Below are 16,131 nucleotides of genomic sequence, written 5' to 3' on the forward strand. Positions count from 1 at the left end.
GATGCAAAGTGGAAAAGTGTTCTGTGGTCCGACGAGTCCACATTTCAAATTGTTTTTGGAAATTGTGGATGTCGTGTCCTCCGGGCCAGAGGAAAAGAACCATCTGGACTGTTATGGACGCAAAGTTCAAAAGCCAGCTTCTGTGATGGTATGGGGCTGTGTTAGTGCCAATGGCATTAGAATCAGAATCATCTTTATTTGGGTAACTTACACATCTGTGAAGGCACCATTAATACTGAAAGGTACATTTAGGTTTTGGAGAAACACATGCCATCCAACCAACGTCTTTTTCATGGACGCCCCTGCTTATTTCAGCAAGACAATGCCAAACCACATTCTGCACGTGTTACAACAGCGTGGCTTCGTAGTAAAAGAGTGCGGGTACTAGACTGGCCTCCCTGCAGTCCAGACCTGTCTCCCATTGAAAATGTGTGGCGCATTATGAAGCGTAAAATACGACGATGGAGACCCCGGACTGTTGAACAGCTGAAGCTGTACATCAAGCAAGAATGGGAAATAATTTCACCTACAAAGCTTCAACAATTAGTTTCCTCACTTACCAAACGTTCATTGAATGTTGTGAAAAGAAAAGGTGATGTAACACAGTGGTAAACATGACCCTGTCCCAGCTTTTTTAGAATGTGTTGCAGCCATAAAATTCTAAGTTAATGATTTTTTGCTAAAAAGAATCAGGTTTATCTATTTGAACATTAAATATCTTGTCTTTGTAGTGTATTCAATTAAATATAGGTTGAACATGATTTTCAAATCCTTGCATTCTGTTTTTAACGTCCCAACTTCATTTGAATTGGGGTTGTACGTGTGTCGAGAAAAGGTCCCTCTGACAAGCTACTTCTGTTTGACCCAGTTTTGTATTCGCTCTGTCCACATTTGGCTAAGACCACCCCCTTTCCTCTGATTAGTTGCCTCCGTGTAGAAGACGTACTTGTGAGAGCACACGTGTTTGTTATGTTGACAGCGCTGGCTTGGGAGCAGAGAGGTAGGTGGAGATCTTCGCTAGTGACGTAGATAAACTTGAGAAATTCAAATGACCTGATTTCAGGCCTCTGAGCAGAAAAATGTCTGGATTTCAGCAATGCGTGGATTATTTTAATTCATATTTCAGATATTTACTGAGGCACCACAGTACCCAAATACTAGAAAAAGTTGGTTTGGTACAATACGGCACCTTTCAAAGCACAGCATAAGAAAACATTTTGACAATATCATGAATAGAATTTGAAAATACTTTGATGTCAAATACGACAGTATTGGTTTTTAATTATATTTTAATTATCATTTAAGATGCACAACTAGCTGTTGCTTAATTATATTTTTCTTCACAGATGCAACAATCGGACCCAGTGTATCGTGATCACGGGTTCAGACGTCTTCCCAGACCCTTGTCCGGGGACATACAAGTATCTGGAGGTCCAGTATGAGTGTGTGCCCTACAGTAAGTATAAGCTTGCTCTCACCCCACGTTCATTATTGAAAAGTCAGTCTCTGCTCCTCCCTATCACCCCAGTGCTCTTGTCCTCAGTTTCTTTCTCAGCATCTTGACACATCACCGTCCCATGTCCTGCTCCAACCTTGTCCGTATTGTCCACACTCTTTGTCTACAGCACCTTTCAGCGCCCTTTTCCTCTGTCTCTTCTTCTATTTGTGTCATGTCATGAACTTTTCTTGATATATGACCTGTAAAACATTTTTGGTTCTCCTCTGTACTTGCCTTTATTATTTATGTGCTCACCGTGTTTTCAGCAGTTCGACAAGCCAGGTTATGAGTTAGCAAAATTGGGGTTGGGGTGTGGGGTGTGGGGTGTGGGGGGAATAAGTCATGGTGGCTCTCCATAATGGCAAGCAAGTGTTTCATTACTGTAACATGGAGAAGTCAGTCAGGCAAAAGCGCAGCTCACCTTGATGGCTTAATATACGTCAATAAAACAGGTGTGGAGGCATGCTAACAGATGTTTCATTATGTAAGAAAACAGAACAGCTGCACTCATAAGTCAGGAATATTTCCTATGAGGAGCTATTGTCAGCATTTTGTCTTCTCCCTAGTAGATAAATATTCATTGCCATTCAGCTCCCAAACAAAATTCAGATTGCCCTTTGCATTAAAAATCCCCTTTTGTCCTTTGAGCTGCCATGTTCATTTGCAATTTGTGAAGAATATTCCCCTAAGTAACCTTTACAACCTGATTAACGACATAGATTTACATGAATTGCCAGACTCGCTAATCAGGTGGAACTGGAATAATTAGAGTGTAAATGATGGGAAGATGATATTTGGTGACACTTCATTCATCCCAACATTCAGTTTTGGATAAAACAACTATAGAAATGGATGACAGTAAAATATTTCTTTATCCTTTGTTCATTTGTATTAGTATACCTGTCTAAGATGCCCATTAGTGTGGATTCACATTGCACTGGTGAAGATCATTCGGTGGGGAATGTCTTGACCACTTAAAGGTCAACCTCTTCAAGGCTTGAGGAGCCCTATTGTTAAAAAGAGTAATCAATAAAGAGTGTTCGGTTCTAGCTGTTCAAATCCTATATGTTTCCCCTAAACATGTATTTTTCGCTTGCCTCATTATTACATGTTGATCATGTCTTACTGTGCCACCTTAGGCTTGAACAGAGGGATTTGCCTTAAGGTGCACTCTCCACCGCCCACTGTTGATTTAAGACTCTTTCTTGCTTCAAGGATGCAGTCAAGACTGCTCTAATGTGGGGAAATATAGCCCTCTAATGAAATACTATATTTAGTGGCAAAGTTTAAATGACATAAAAGGAAACTTTTCATTCTCAGCAGTTTCAGTCTGTGCATGTCTGTAGCGCCATGTTTTGCCTCTCAAAGGTCCATGCCCAACCAGAATAGGACCAAGAACACAGAATGTGTCCTATCGCAACTGTCCTGGTAAGTGTTTAGTGTTATCCCAGTGTGACAACTCCCAACTCGTCTGCACAAGCCCGACTTTACCTACTTCAGTCCGACTCGTGTTTTGTGAAATGTGAATCGTTTTGTTACTCTCCTCAAACCAATCCTCCGTTTCCTTATGTACACGCACACACACAAACACTCACATTTGGATTTGCATGTATACAGCTATGCAATCTCGCAAATTCAACTGCCAAGATTGTGACTGTTAAAACATATTTTGCCAACAGATGTAACAATTGTGGCGAAATTTAGATGTTTTAAAAGTGAAATCAACTCCAAACAAAGGCAGGCCCAAAACAATTAGTGTGAATGCTAGCATTGCAGATGTTTCATCACAACGGAAGAGAATTCCTTCACAAGAAAAATTAAAATGTTTTTTGGACAGCCCATGTTCCATGCCTTTCTCTAGCATTTACTAATGACTTCTAAAACACATTGGAGTGTAACCTCTAAGGTCGGACAAAATCTGTTCCGGTACACTGGTTGTCCTCCGATTTGTTTAGACAACTGATTAAACAGGGTCATTCTGCCTCCATCATGAAATATTTATTAACTTTACTGGCAATTGTAACAATTTTAACTGTCATAACTTTCATACAAATGTAAGTTAACTGCTGTTAATATTTAAATGTAAAAGCAAAATACAGTAGCTGACAAAGATTTTAAAAAAAAAATCATATAATACAAAACTGATAAACTGTACCCTAACGCAGTGATTCTCAAACTTTTTCCACCAAGTACCACCTGAAAAAATACTCATCTCTCAAAGTCCCTCCATAATGACCAACATTAAAATACAGTACCTAGGCCTAACTGGTTATCAAGAACAAGGCAGATGTTTTATTCTTAAACATTATATTTATTATTGTAAGCCACTACAACATTATGCACATTAACACTGCTTAAACATAGGAACATTTGAAATACTGTACTTAAATAATGATTCAGTTAAAATGTATTGCACATAAAAGTCTCGTAAAAACTGTGCTTAATTAAATGTTTAAAAACTGTTCTTAAAAAAATAAATGCAAATGTATTGTACTGTGCTTAAAGGTTAAATATAGCTGAACTCAAAAATGTATTATACTTTAATTGTAAAGTAAAAAAAATACTGTACTGGATTAAAAAAGTTTAAACCGCACATGTGCATAACTATAAACTTTATTTACAACTGGTTATCAGATCTGCTTCACAGTTCTGGGGACCGGGGTTCAAATCCCGGCCTCGCCTGTGTAGAGTTTGCATGTTCTCCCCGTGCCTGGGTGGGTTTTCTCCGGGCACTCCGGTTTCCTCCCGCATCCCAAAAACATGCGTGGTAGGTTGATTGAAGACTCTAAATTGCCTGTGTGAATGTGAGTGCGAATGGTTGTTTGTTTCTATGTGCCCTGCGATTGGCTGGCGACCGGTTCAGGCTGTACCCCGCCTCCCACCTGAAGATAGCTGGGATAGGCTCCAGCAACCCGCGACCCTTGTGAGGAGAAGCGGTAAAGAAGATGGATGGGTGGATGTATTGCATGTTTTAAATGTACATTTTATTTGTATTTAATATGGTGAGTCTTTCATGTACAACTATCGAGAGCACGCATACCACTCGTGGTACACTTGCACACTTCCAGAATCGCTGCCCTAACTCATCCCACTTTTTACATTTATAATTGTCATGCAAGTCAAGTCTAACTTTGATAACCTCTGTTAATAATATGTTAAAACACTAATAACGCACCCTCAATGGTTTAGTGTTTGATTTTAGAGGTTCAACTGCCTTTTTTAAACATTTTGTGTCAGATTAGCCAAAGACAGTCACAAAGTATTATTTGCCACATTTAAGTACATTTCAAGCAAGTAAAACATACTACTTAGTTGGCATAAAAGGGATCGAGTAGCATACAGTTCTCTGCTGTTTGCAGACAAAGCAAATCACATGCCAAATATCGAGATTTGTGATTAAAACATTACAGTGGCTCAGAGGCTTAGGGTCCCCAGGATTTGCTGGGATACAAGACTTGAGAAGTTGATTTACAAGACAACATATTAAATCCCCATTAAGCTGATCAACGGCGGGCCTGCAGACAGTGTCCTCATTTCTACTGTAGAACCAACAGTCCCTCAAAAGCTTTATCCACTGAACTTTTGGTCTGCACAATGTCGTAATGTTGTTTTTGGCTTTGTGGCTGACTATGTGAGAGACTTTTGAATTGAAAATTTGAATGATCACACACGCAATTTGGGGATTTTTCCTTTATGTGTAAGTGGCCTTTGCAGCATGTTTCCACCATTTCATTATTTTGGCTTCATGATTTGTTTTTGTCACGGCGTGCCCTCATTGATGACATTATCTTCCAGCCAAGGAAACCTTTGCCTCCGTACATTTTTACTTCACCTGCCACTGAGTCACTCTCTGATTTGGCTCTAATATTTGCTTGATCAGACAACATAAAAGCCAAGATAAATCTAATGAACTGTGCATGCTATTTTGAAATGGCGAGAGCAGCACTCGTATAGACATTTGTGATGCTCAATGCTAATAACACTGTTTGGTGTCACTTGCTAAATACCACAAATTATATTCCAATGGTTCTTTTTTTATTACTCTAGATTATTCTATAATTTTAAATCAGTTTAATTCATACTCTGGAAAGTTATTTTTATTATTTGATAATGTGGTGGCATTTTTGTGTTGATATATGGAGAAATAACTCTCTTGCTATTTCAGTGGCAAGTGGAAACAGTTTAGGATTGAGGGCTTGGTGTGGGAGGGGAGTGCCTCATGTTTCATTGTTGCTTCAGTAAAAGTAAGTGACTGTCTTCCTTTCCCCTGTGCAATCCGCAGGAAATCGCCATGGTTACCAGATCCCCTTTCCATCTGCTGATTTCTGATCACACTGATTTGTTACTTCCTCACTATATTTCGGACTAACCTTGTCAGCTCTCCTGTCATGTATCTACTTTGCTTTCCAGATTTTCTTTTTTCTGTCTTCTAATCTAGTTTGATGTGGCTGAAGAGGCTTTTTACAACTTAACTGTTGTTATTTTCTTGCTTTTCCCCCACTATAGACAGTATTCTTGGTTATGAACCACTATGTTTTCCCCAGCAGAATGACAGATCCTGGCTAATTGATTTGTTTTACCACTCAAATACTAAACCCTGCCTCCTCATGTCAAAATATGAAGTGCTATTTCAGCTATATTTCTGTTCTGAAATATGTCACCTTCCAAAATAAACTTTTATATTCTTTAGTGAAATATTTCAGAAAAAAAGTCAAATTCTTGTTGGTTTCAACATCTCTAATGATAATTAACTGTAATTGCAGACTTTTCTCTAGTCCCCACAATTTCATATTTTGGCACAAAGAGCAATTGTCATTATGAGTTGAAAACAAACTGTTGATATATTAAAGTCTATGTCAGACTAAGTAAGCAGTGATGTGGAATTCCTAATATCCATCCATCCATTTTCTGAGCCGCTTCTCCTCACTAGGGTCGCGGGCGTGCTGGAGCCTATCCCAGCCATCATCAGGCAGGAGGCGGGGTACACCCTGAACTGGTTGCCAGCCAATCACATCGCACATACAAACAAACAACCATTCACACTCACATTCACACCTATGGGCAATTTAGAGTTGTCAATTAACCTACCATGCATGTTTTTGGGATGCGGGAGGAAACCGGAGTGCCCGGAGAAAACCCACGCAGGCACGGGGAGAACATGCAAACTCCACTCAGGCGGGGCCGAGGATTGAACCCCGGTCCTCAGAACTGTGAGGCAGACACTCTAACCAGTCGGCCACCGTGCCGCCGGAATTCCTAATACATTTAATCAAATGTAAACTGTAAATTGAATTAATTTCCCAATGTCATTTTTAAAATGTTATCAGCATTATTCGTAAGCATTGATAGAATATCCCGAATTTGTAGAACTTGTATTCTAATAAACAAGATGTAGCCACAATGTTGCTGTACTAGTAGTGTATACAACACTTGACATTGACTCATTTAGAAGCCCATAACGTAATAAGCTAACAGCCCATAACTTCATAACAGCCCAGAATGCAATATATTTGCCCTTTCCGTAATGTAATAGGCACATAACGTAATAACTGACCAATAACGTAATACAAGTCCTGAACCTATAGCGTAATAACTTGTGCCCAGTAACGTAATAACTTCTTGTTATTGGCTCGTTATTACGTTAATGGCCTGGTAAAAAAACAAAAATAAAATAAATATATATTTTTTTGCAAATTTAATAACTAAGCCCATAACGTAAAATTTAATTACGTTATGGGCCTATTACATTTTAAAAGGGGCAAATATATTACGTTATGGGCCGTCATTACGCTATGGGTTGCTATTACATTCCCATAATGTAATAACAGCCCATAGCATAATAACTGGCCAATAAAATAATAGGTCTTGAACCTGTAACATCCACTACTTTTGGAGATAGTTTAAATGGCAAAGGAGCAGCATACATACAGTAACTAGAGCTCATGATTACCATCAAGTTAAATAGCAAAGCAAAGCAAATTTAGTTATATAGCACATTTCATACACAAGGTAACTCAATGTGCTTTGCATGATAAAAAGCATTTAAAAACAAAGAAAAACAGCTTATAAACATATAAAACAAAGAGGAAAAAAATAAAATGTGTACAGTGCAACAAATATCATTTAAAAGTGGAAATGCTATAAAAAGCACGAGAAAAAGCGTTTATAACCTGAACTTGGGGCTGTCGTCACTTCTGTTGGCAAGTTATTCCATTTGTGTGCAGCGTAATAGCTAAATGCTGCTTCACCATGCTTGCTTTTGACTCTGTGCTCCATCATTTTACCAGAGTCTGTCAATCTCAGAGCCCTACTGGGTTTATATTCCATTAGCATTTATTTCATGTATTCAGGGCCTAAACCATTTAGTGATTTATAGACCAGTAGCAGAGCTTTAAAATCTATTCTAAAGCTGACTGGGAGCCAGTCTAAAGACTTTAGAATTGAAGTAATATGTGCTGAGCTCTGCTGCAGCATTCTGAATGAGCCGCAGCTGTTTAATGCTCTTTTTGGGGAGTCCAGTCAGAAGACCATTACAATAGTCAAGTCTACTTGTGATAAAAGCACTGATGAGCTTCTCCTGATCTGCTTGGCACATGCAAGCCTTCACTCTGGATATGTTCTTCAGATGGTAGAAGGCACTTTTAGTTATTGATTTGATATGACTGTTGAAAGTCATGTCGGAATCTATCAGTACACAAACGTTTCGGACTTGGTCTTTGGTTTTTAAAGAGAGTGACTCCAGGTATTTACTAACAGCAATTGTCTTTTCTCTATTGCCAAAAACAATTATCTCAGTTTTGAATATGTTGGCTCATCCAGTTGTTAATCGGTTTTAGACAGTGACACAACACCTCAATTGAACTATAATCATCTGGAGACACTGCTCGATATAACTGTGTATCATCTGCATAGCTATGATAGTCAAAATTAAAGTTCGTAAGAATTTGACCCAAGGGTAGCATAGACAAATACATGGAGAGGGAGAGCGAGAGAGACAGGCAGAGAATGAGAGAGTATGCATTTTCACAGTTACATCCAAAAATAAAAAGTTAAATACATTGATATTAGTATATTACTACGTTATGGGCTCAGTGATTACATGTTTATATTTTTTTTATTATTATTTTTTTTTTTACCAGGCCAATAACGTATTAATCAGCCAATAACATAATAAGCGGCTACATTATTGGCTAAAAGTTACATTACAGGTTTTTTTTTTAAATCAGATTTTACCTTTTTATTTCAAGAAGAAGAAGAATCACCTTTATTGTCATGACCATGCATGCATGGACACGAAATTTGTTCTCTGCATTTTACCCATCACAGTGAACACACACACACTTGTTAGTGGAACGCACTGGAGCAGGGGGCATCTATCACTATCACAAGGATTGATATTTGGGATGAATGTGGTAATCGATTAATTGATCATTCTGTCGTGTGCGTAAAATAGATTGTTGATTAGTTGTGTCTTGAAGCATTTCAGGCAAAATCAAGATGGCACAACTTCTGTAAGTTGTGGTCTAAAGAAGACCATCATGACACCAACTGACACTATATCTATGCTACATCTACAGCAAGTCCTCAGGGCAGCATTACCTATTCATTAATTGTTACTTTCCTTCGTAGTTGATCAATGAAAAGAGTCAAATGTCTATCCATAGTTGTCATAACATCCCATCACTGTTTTTAAAAACTAAAACACTCAAATGAATAGGACAGCAAAAATCTTTTTTGCAGTCTGACCTAGACTTTGGACTAAATTAATATTTTTGAGGAATATGTAATGTCAAAGAATACTTGGTATCTTTGATAAAATTCTGGTCTAACACGTAATACTTAATTTTTATTTACTTGCTCTTATTTTAAAATTCATAGCCCTACTTTTGTTTAGTAAATGAGAAAACCCACAGTTGTGGTCATATATTTGATTACCCAGGCAATGAAAATGTGCAGTTTTTTCATAACCTCGAGATGGTGGCATACATTTATAAAATGTGAAAGTCTTTTTAATATTCCCCTATGTATAATGCGCACTATTGACTTTTTACAATTTTTTTGGGGGTGGGAAATGTGCATTACACAGTAGAAATTACGATAATTTTTAATAGTATGTACATATATAGGCGGCACGGTGGACAACTGGTTAGCACATCTGCGTCACAGTTCTGAGGACCCGGGTTCAAATCCGGCCAATGGAGTTTGCATGTGCTAACGTGCCTGCATGGGTTTTCTCCGGGTACTCCGGTTTCTTCCCACATCCCCAAAACATGCATGATAGGTTAATTGAAATTGTACGTAGGTGTGAATGCAAGTGTGAATGGTTGTTTGTTTATATGTGCCCTGCGATTGGCTGACGACCAGTTCAGGGTGTACCCCGCCTCTCATCCGAAGATAGCTGGGATAGGCTCCAGCATGCCCGCGACCCTAGTGAGTATGAGCGGTACGGAAAACGGATGGATGGATGTATATGTATATGTGTATGTATATAGTTTCATCTCTGGAATCTCGTGGAGAAATACCCATAAATGTAATATAAAATTAAATGTAAAATGCATGTTTTAGCATGGTTGGCAAATACAAATAATAATTTGGTAATTGAGTGATTATTATGTGTTCCATGAATATCCACTAATGACCTGCTTCTTTATTGAGCCATTTCCATTCTTTCATTTATGGTCTCAGCAATTTAAATGGCACAAATGTACAATTATCTAAAAGATGGAGCTCTCAGTCCACATCTTAGTGGCACCTGTGTTTTTTTCAGCAACACTTAATGGTGATGGCTGGAGTTTTTTTCATCTTCTTTTCAACATGACTGTAGTCATTTAGTACATGTAATTAGCAATTATGGTGAAAACTAACATGTGTGATAATAAGTTGCACTTTAAAGGGGAGTTTGCAATTAAAAATAACTTTTTGTCATATTTGTTGAAACAGGAATTTTGTCGTAGTAGTAGTAGCAGGCACACCCCTTGGCCTTGTGCTTACCTGTTACCCCAGAAGATCACCTTATTAGTGATGGAAAGTTACTATAACCCTAAATATTATCGATTTGAAGTTTAATTTTTTGCGAGACAGCGGGCGTATGCCCGCAATGAGTGTGCCTGCGGGTGCGCAACAAATGATTGAGACCTCATTAGTCAAGCCTTCCATCTACACGGTCATGTTTCGTCAGTTGTGGTGGTTTCTTATACTGTATATCAAATTAGAGGTACAAGATGGGGCCAGAGACTGCTGATTTTTTTTACAGATCATATTTACTAGGCTTTACAGCTCAGGATTTTTGGGGCCGATCACCGATCAGCGAATTTAGAAAACCAATAACCGATCACCACTCCGATCACAAGATGGCGCAATGTGTCTATTTAAATTACTTGTTCATTTTCTGTATATACTGCTCATATATATATGATATATACAGATATAGGTATACAGGTATATACATTCAGGTCAAACAAACATTACAACATGACAGAAATAATGGGTGCTAACTTACTGTAATTGAATTACTTTATTGTAATTAAATTACTTCACACACACTGAAACTTTAGAGCATGAGTCGACATAACGCTGGCATGTTTATGTACAACCGTTAGTGCTAGCACTAGCTTGCTAGGCTACAGAACGTTTTGTTGCCTGCTTGCGAGCCATATCGTATTAAAAGTACGTGAACATACCTCAAGCAAGCCTTAAATTAGTCCTTTTCCGAGCACCGGTGATCAACACAACACGTTTTCCCCCATTTTGTTCTTATAATACACACGTTGCGATGTCATCGCCATCTTAACAAGTGTAAGTCCAGTGATCACAAAAGACGGGATGCGAAGATTTTATTGCAGTAGTCTGACATAGTGCAATCGTGAAAGACCAAATTTGTCTTATAGTCTGATCTAGGCCTTACGTGCTGTCCCACACCGCCATGTTTTTTTTTTTTTAAATGACTTTATTGGCTGTCAGTTATTTACAGTACTATGTCAAAAGACACGAGAGAAGGCTAGAAATAAACTAGCTTTTGGATTCAGATATACTGTGCACGCGACGCAGAGTAAATGTATTTTGTGGAGCCGATCAATGACGTCATTGATCAGATCGGCGAATTATGACATCAAAGCCAATCAGCATAAAATGGTAATTTTACGATACCGATAAGGCCAATAAAATCGGTGTAAAGTCTAGTAACCAACATTTATTAAAAAAAAAAAAAAGAAAAAAGGGAGTTGTCTCTCTGTTAAAGAGAAGACAAGATCTGTAAAAACGATAAAAAATAAGAGCCATTGCAATAACATTGGCCATCGCAAATACAACCATTTGAACTGCCCTGAAGAAAAATGAAGCCACTAGTGTAGTAATAGACATCGAACAGGTACACCAAGCAAAATAACAGTCGATTATGACAGAAACATTTTAAGAGCCATACACAAAGACTCTTAAACAACTATTAGGTATATCAGCAACAACCTCCAGAGGGCAGGAGTGAAGGTTAAGTACAAAAGTAAGTAAGTAAAAATAAACTGGCATTTGGATTCAAATATACTGTACTCGATGGCGACGCGAGTAAATGTCTTTTGCGGAACCGAGGGATGACGTCATTGATCGGATCTGCAAATTATGACAAAGCCAATCAGCCAAACAGCATAAAATGCTAATTATAAGGCGATACCAATCAAGCCGATCAGATCGGTGGAAAGTCAAATATTTACAGTATCATGTACTACTGTCAAGTAGTGCTATGAAATAATCAGTGGTGATTTGGATTGAGTTGCGAATACCAATAAAACAACGAATCCTGAATTTGAATTTTTGCATTCAAAATGATTCAAAGAATAAAATACTTCTACTTTATTCAATGTCATTCAATTCATCGCTTCTGCGCATATATCCATTGTCGCTTCACCAAGTTCTCCATAAAGTTTGTTAAAGTCATTCATTACTGTCAATACAAATAGCTATTGGGGTTTTAGAGGGCGAGTCCAACCACTGCTAAGTCATAATCAGGGTTGGGCATCGAGAATCGGGAACTGATTGGAACCGGGACTAACTTTCCGGTTCTCCCGCAACCGTTCAAATTTAAAAATTTCGGTTCCCCGTTTCGATGCCTAGTCCTCCAGCCGCGAAGAAGAAGTGGCGAAAAGCAACGAAGAAGCGGCGTGAACCAACAAAGAAGAACGGGCACGATGATGTGCTTGTGCCCAACGGCAGCGGCGGCGAACAAACGTGTGTCTTAACTTTGTTAAAATTAATGACCAGTCACCTCAGTGCAACACTTGGAATAAGATTATATTATGCAAAGGAGTTTTTCCCGATGTGTAGCATCTGACATGCTCCGAGCCTCAGCCTACACCGCGTGGAGCTTCAGTGACGTCAACTCTCAATAAATTGGGTGAGTGAAGCAATAAAATAAGTCTATGCCACCTAACAAGTTAACGGTTGCTTGCACTTTTGCACTGATGGTTTTTAGGGTTTATTTTAGTCTTCAAACCAACGTAAGCGCCGATGGCAAAAAAAAAGAAGAAAAAAAAGGCTTACCATTGGGCTAAAACCTCACCGTAGCAACTTTACATCACAATGAATTGGGACAAAATTCACTTAAAAGTTGTCTCACAGTATCACAAATACAAACCTTGTGCCTCATCGGTGGGTAGGGAAAGGAATCAGCATTTTATAGCATTTGGTTCCATCCATTTAAAAAAATAAATAAAAATAATTAATCAAAAACAATCACCGGTGCCGTGTGAAGTTACTTTTCATGCCAAAATGCTGAGTTCCGGTGCGTACCCTTCAAAATAAAAGGCTACAAGCTTAAAACATGAAGTCAAGTTAAAACACATATAAACCATTTGACGTGATGAAACAGAATACAGGGGCATCTATAAAGCTTTTAACAATGCTATCAGTGAAGTCAACTCTCAGTCAACTGGATGAGTGAAACAATAAAATAAAATAGTTAAAACAGTTCAAATAACAATTTTAACAATTTATATTGATTATATTATGTATAATATTGATTCAAATATTAAACTTTTAGCTGAAACATTAATTAATGAATATTAAGTCAATTGGGTTAGTTCCCCACACATTACCTTCTAGTTCATAGGTTTGATATTGATACTGGTTATAAAGAACCTCAAGTCAAATGTTCATTTTAGTCTATGCTGCGGGCTGCTAAGAAAATGGATGTTCCTAATTTGGACACCCTTTATTTAAACCATGCAATCTTTTTTGACCCAGTGCCCTAAAAGAATCGGAACCGAGAGTCGTTTGGAACCGAAATCGAACTAAGGAACCGGAATTGGAACCGGAATCGCTCAAATTCAAACGATGCCCAACCCTAGTCATAATGACTGTTTTAACAAACATGACAAAAAGTGTGGGGGGATTGCAAACTCCCCTGTAATACTGAGTTAATCCTTCTATTAAATGACATATATGTCATTCATTTTCTGTTTTGACAAAACTATTGAAATTGAACATGCCTAACTACTATCAAGACGTGTTCGTGAAAAACTGCATAATTCAACAATAATCCACCCATCACTGTGTTTTAAAGTACTAATTGGAAACCTTTGTCTGATCATAAAACTAGACTGTACTAGATGTTCTGCTTTGTACGTCTCTATCAACTATGTACAGTACTTGATGTACCTCTTTACCTTCAACAGGACCATGGCAATGATGTTACCTTTTTCAAACTTCACTGTTTTCTCTAATTAGGTCAACACATCCATGTGTCAGCTGTGTCTCTGTTTAACCATAGTGATGCAAGTTAATATTAATCTCTTTTTTCCCTCCTCCCATCCTTTTCACTCTCTCTTCCAATGCTTAAAATAGAAGTGGAGCAAAAAGGTAAATAACAGACACGATCCAAACCCGAGCTACTTTGTTTTATCGTATCGCGTTGTAAACTTTTTGTTGTGGCCCCTACAACCCCCTTGTGGACTACAGTGGAACCTCTAAATTTAAATGGCCCTGAAATTTAACAAGTCCGAGTTCAATAAAATCTTTCAGGAAAAGCAAAGTTGCACAAATATGTGGATTTCAAGACGCTGTCATTCTGAGATTTCAGTTTACATTTTTCCTGATGATATCACAACAGAGGGGTACCAGTGAAGGTAAATGAGAGGCAAACATTTTACACCTCTCAAGAATAAAAACAAGAACAGAATACAAGTAGCTGTGTTCAGTTTTTCAGGCAACCACGCATTTTGTGAAAAAAAATTAGGTATGTATTCGGTTGGTCGGTTAGTACACACGTTTCAGTCCAGTTTGTTTAGTACAGTCAACTAAATAGTCTTCATCCTAAGCGCCCTGCATCCTCCCTTTTCCACAGTTTGTCACTGTGTTCATCACATTTCATGAAAGGGTGGGCAGACATTGAATTTAAACTTCTTTTTCCACCTGTGTGAAATATGCTACTTACAGTGGATATAAAAAGTATACAAACTTGTGTTCAAACGTCAGGTTTTTGTGATATAAAAAAATGAGACTAAGATACATAATTTCAAAGCTTTTTCCACCCTTGTGACCTATAAAATGAACCATTCAATCAGGAAAAAAAAGAAATATTTTTGAGTGGGAAGTAAAAATAAACAAATGAAATGTTTGCACAAGTGTGCACACCTTATTGTTAACTTATTGTTCAAAGGTATCAGTCAGGAGAAGGGCACAAAATATTTTCCATGGCATTGAATATATCATGGTGGCACGGTGACAACTTGGTGAGCACATCCGCCTCACAGTTCTGAGGACCCGGGTTAAATTCTGGCCTCGCCTGTGTACAGTTTGCATGTTCTCCCTGTGCCTGCGTGGGTTTTTTCCAGGTACTCCGGTTACTACCCACATCCCAAAAACATGCGTGCTAGGTTGATTGAGGACTCAAAATTGTCCGTAGGCATGAATGTGAGTGTGAATGCTTGTTTGTTTTGTATGTGCCCTGCAATTGGCTGGCGACCAGTTCAGGTTGTACCCCACCTCCTGCCCGCAGTTAGCTGGGAGAGGCTTCACCATACCTGCAACCCCAGTGAAGATAAGCGGTGTAGAAAATCGATGGATGGATGAATATACCATGGAACACAGTGAAGACAGCCATCATCAAGTGGAGAAAATATGGCACAAAAGTGACATAACCAAGAACTGGACATCCCTCCCAAATTGATGAGAAGAAAACTTGTCAGGGAGGCTGCCAAGACGCTGACAGCAATATTGAAGGAGCTGCAGCAATTTCTGGCAAAAAAAGTCCATGTGGAAACAATCTCTGGTCTTCTTCATACAATATATGTTTGGGCTATGTGGTAGGGTGCCAAGATGGAAGCCTTATGTTACAAAGAAAAACATCCAAATCTGGTTACATTTTGCAAAAACACCATTGAAATCTCGCAAGCACGTGGGAGAATGTGTAATGGTCCATTGAAACCAAGGTTGAACTTTTTTGCCATAATTCCAAAAAAGTACTGTATGTTTGGTGCAAACACAACACTGCTCATCACCAAAAGAACACTACAGAGAACCAACTTTGTCAAGGTGGAGTGAATTATGAACAGTTCCAAATTCTGGTCACCGTTAGCACAAAAGCTTCATGTGTCTCAAAGAAAGCTCAAACATCTCAGGAAAAGCCTTCTAGACCATCTGAACTT

General features: G+C 38.4%; 1 protein-coding gene across 38 annotated transcripts in view; it reads left to right on the plus strand.

Moving 5' to 3' along the window:
• adgrl2a (adhesion G protein-coupled receptor L2a) overlaps positions 1-16,131 on the plus strand; it is a 147,461-nt gene that overhangs the window by 76,244 nt on the left and 55,086 nt on the right. For 37 of the 38 annotated variants that reach the window (XM_061779038.1, XM_061779073.1, XM_061779072.1 and 34 more), the window contains exon 4: positions 1,347-1,456. In XM_061779038.1, the coding sequence (XP_061635022.1) occupies positions 1,347-1,456 (110 nt within the window). Of the gene's footprint in view, positions 1-1,346; positions 1,457-6,726; positions 14,345-16,131 lie in introns of those variants that run through there. The other variant, XM_061779050.1, reaches the window with a different exon arrangement.

The sequence above is a fragment of the Phyllopteryx taeniolatus genome, chromosome 7 (assembly GCF_024500385.1).
Source record: "Phyllopteryx taeniolatus isolate TA_2022b chromosome 7, UOR_Ptae_1.2, whole genome shotgun sequence".
NCBI lineage: Eukaryota > Metazoa > Chordata > Actinopteri > Syngnathiformes > Syngnathidae > Phyllopteryx > Phyllopteryx taeniolatus.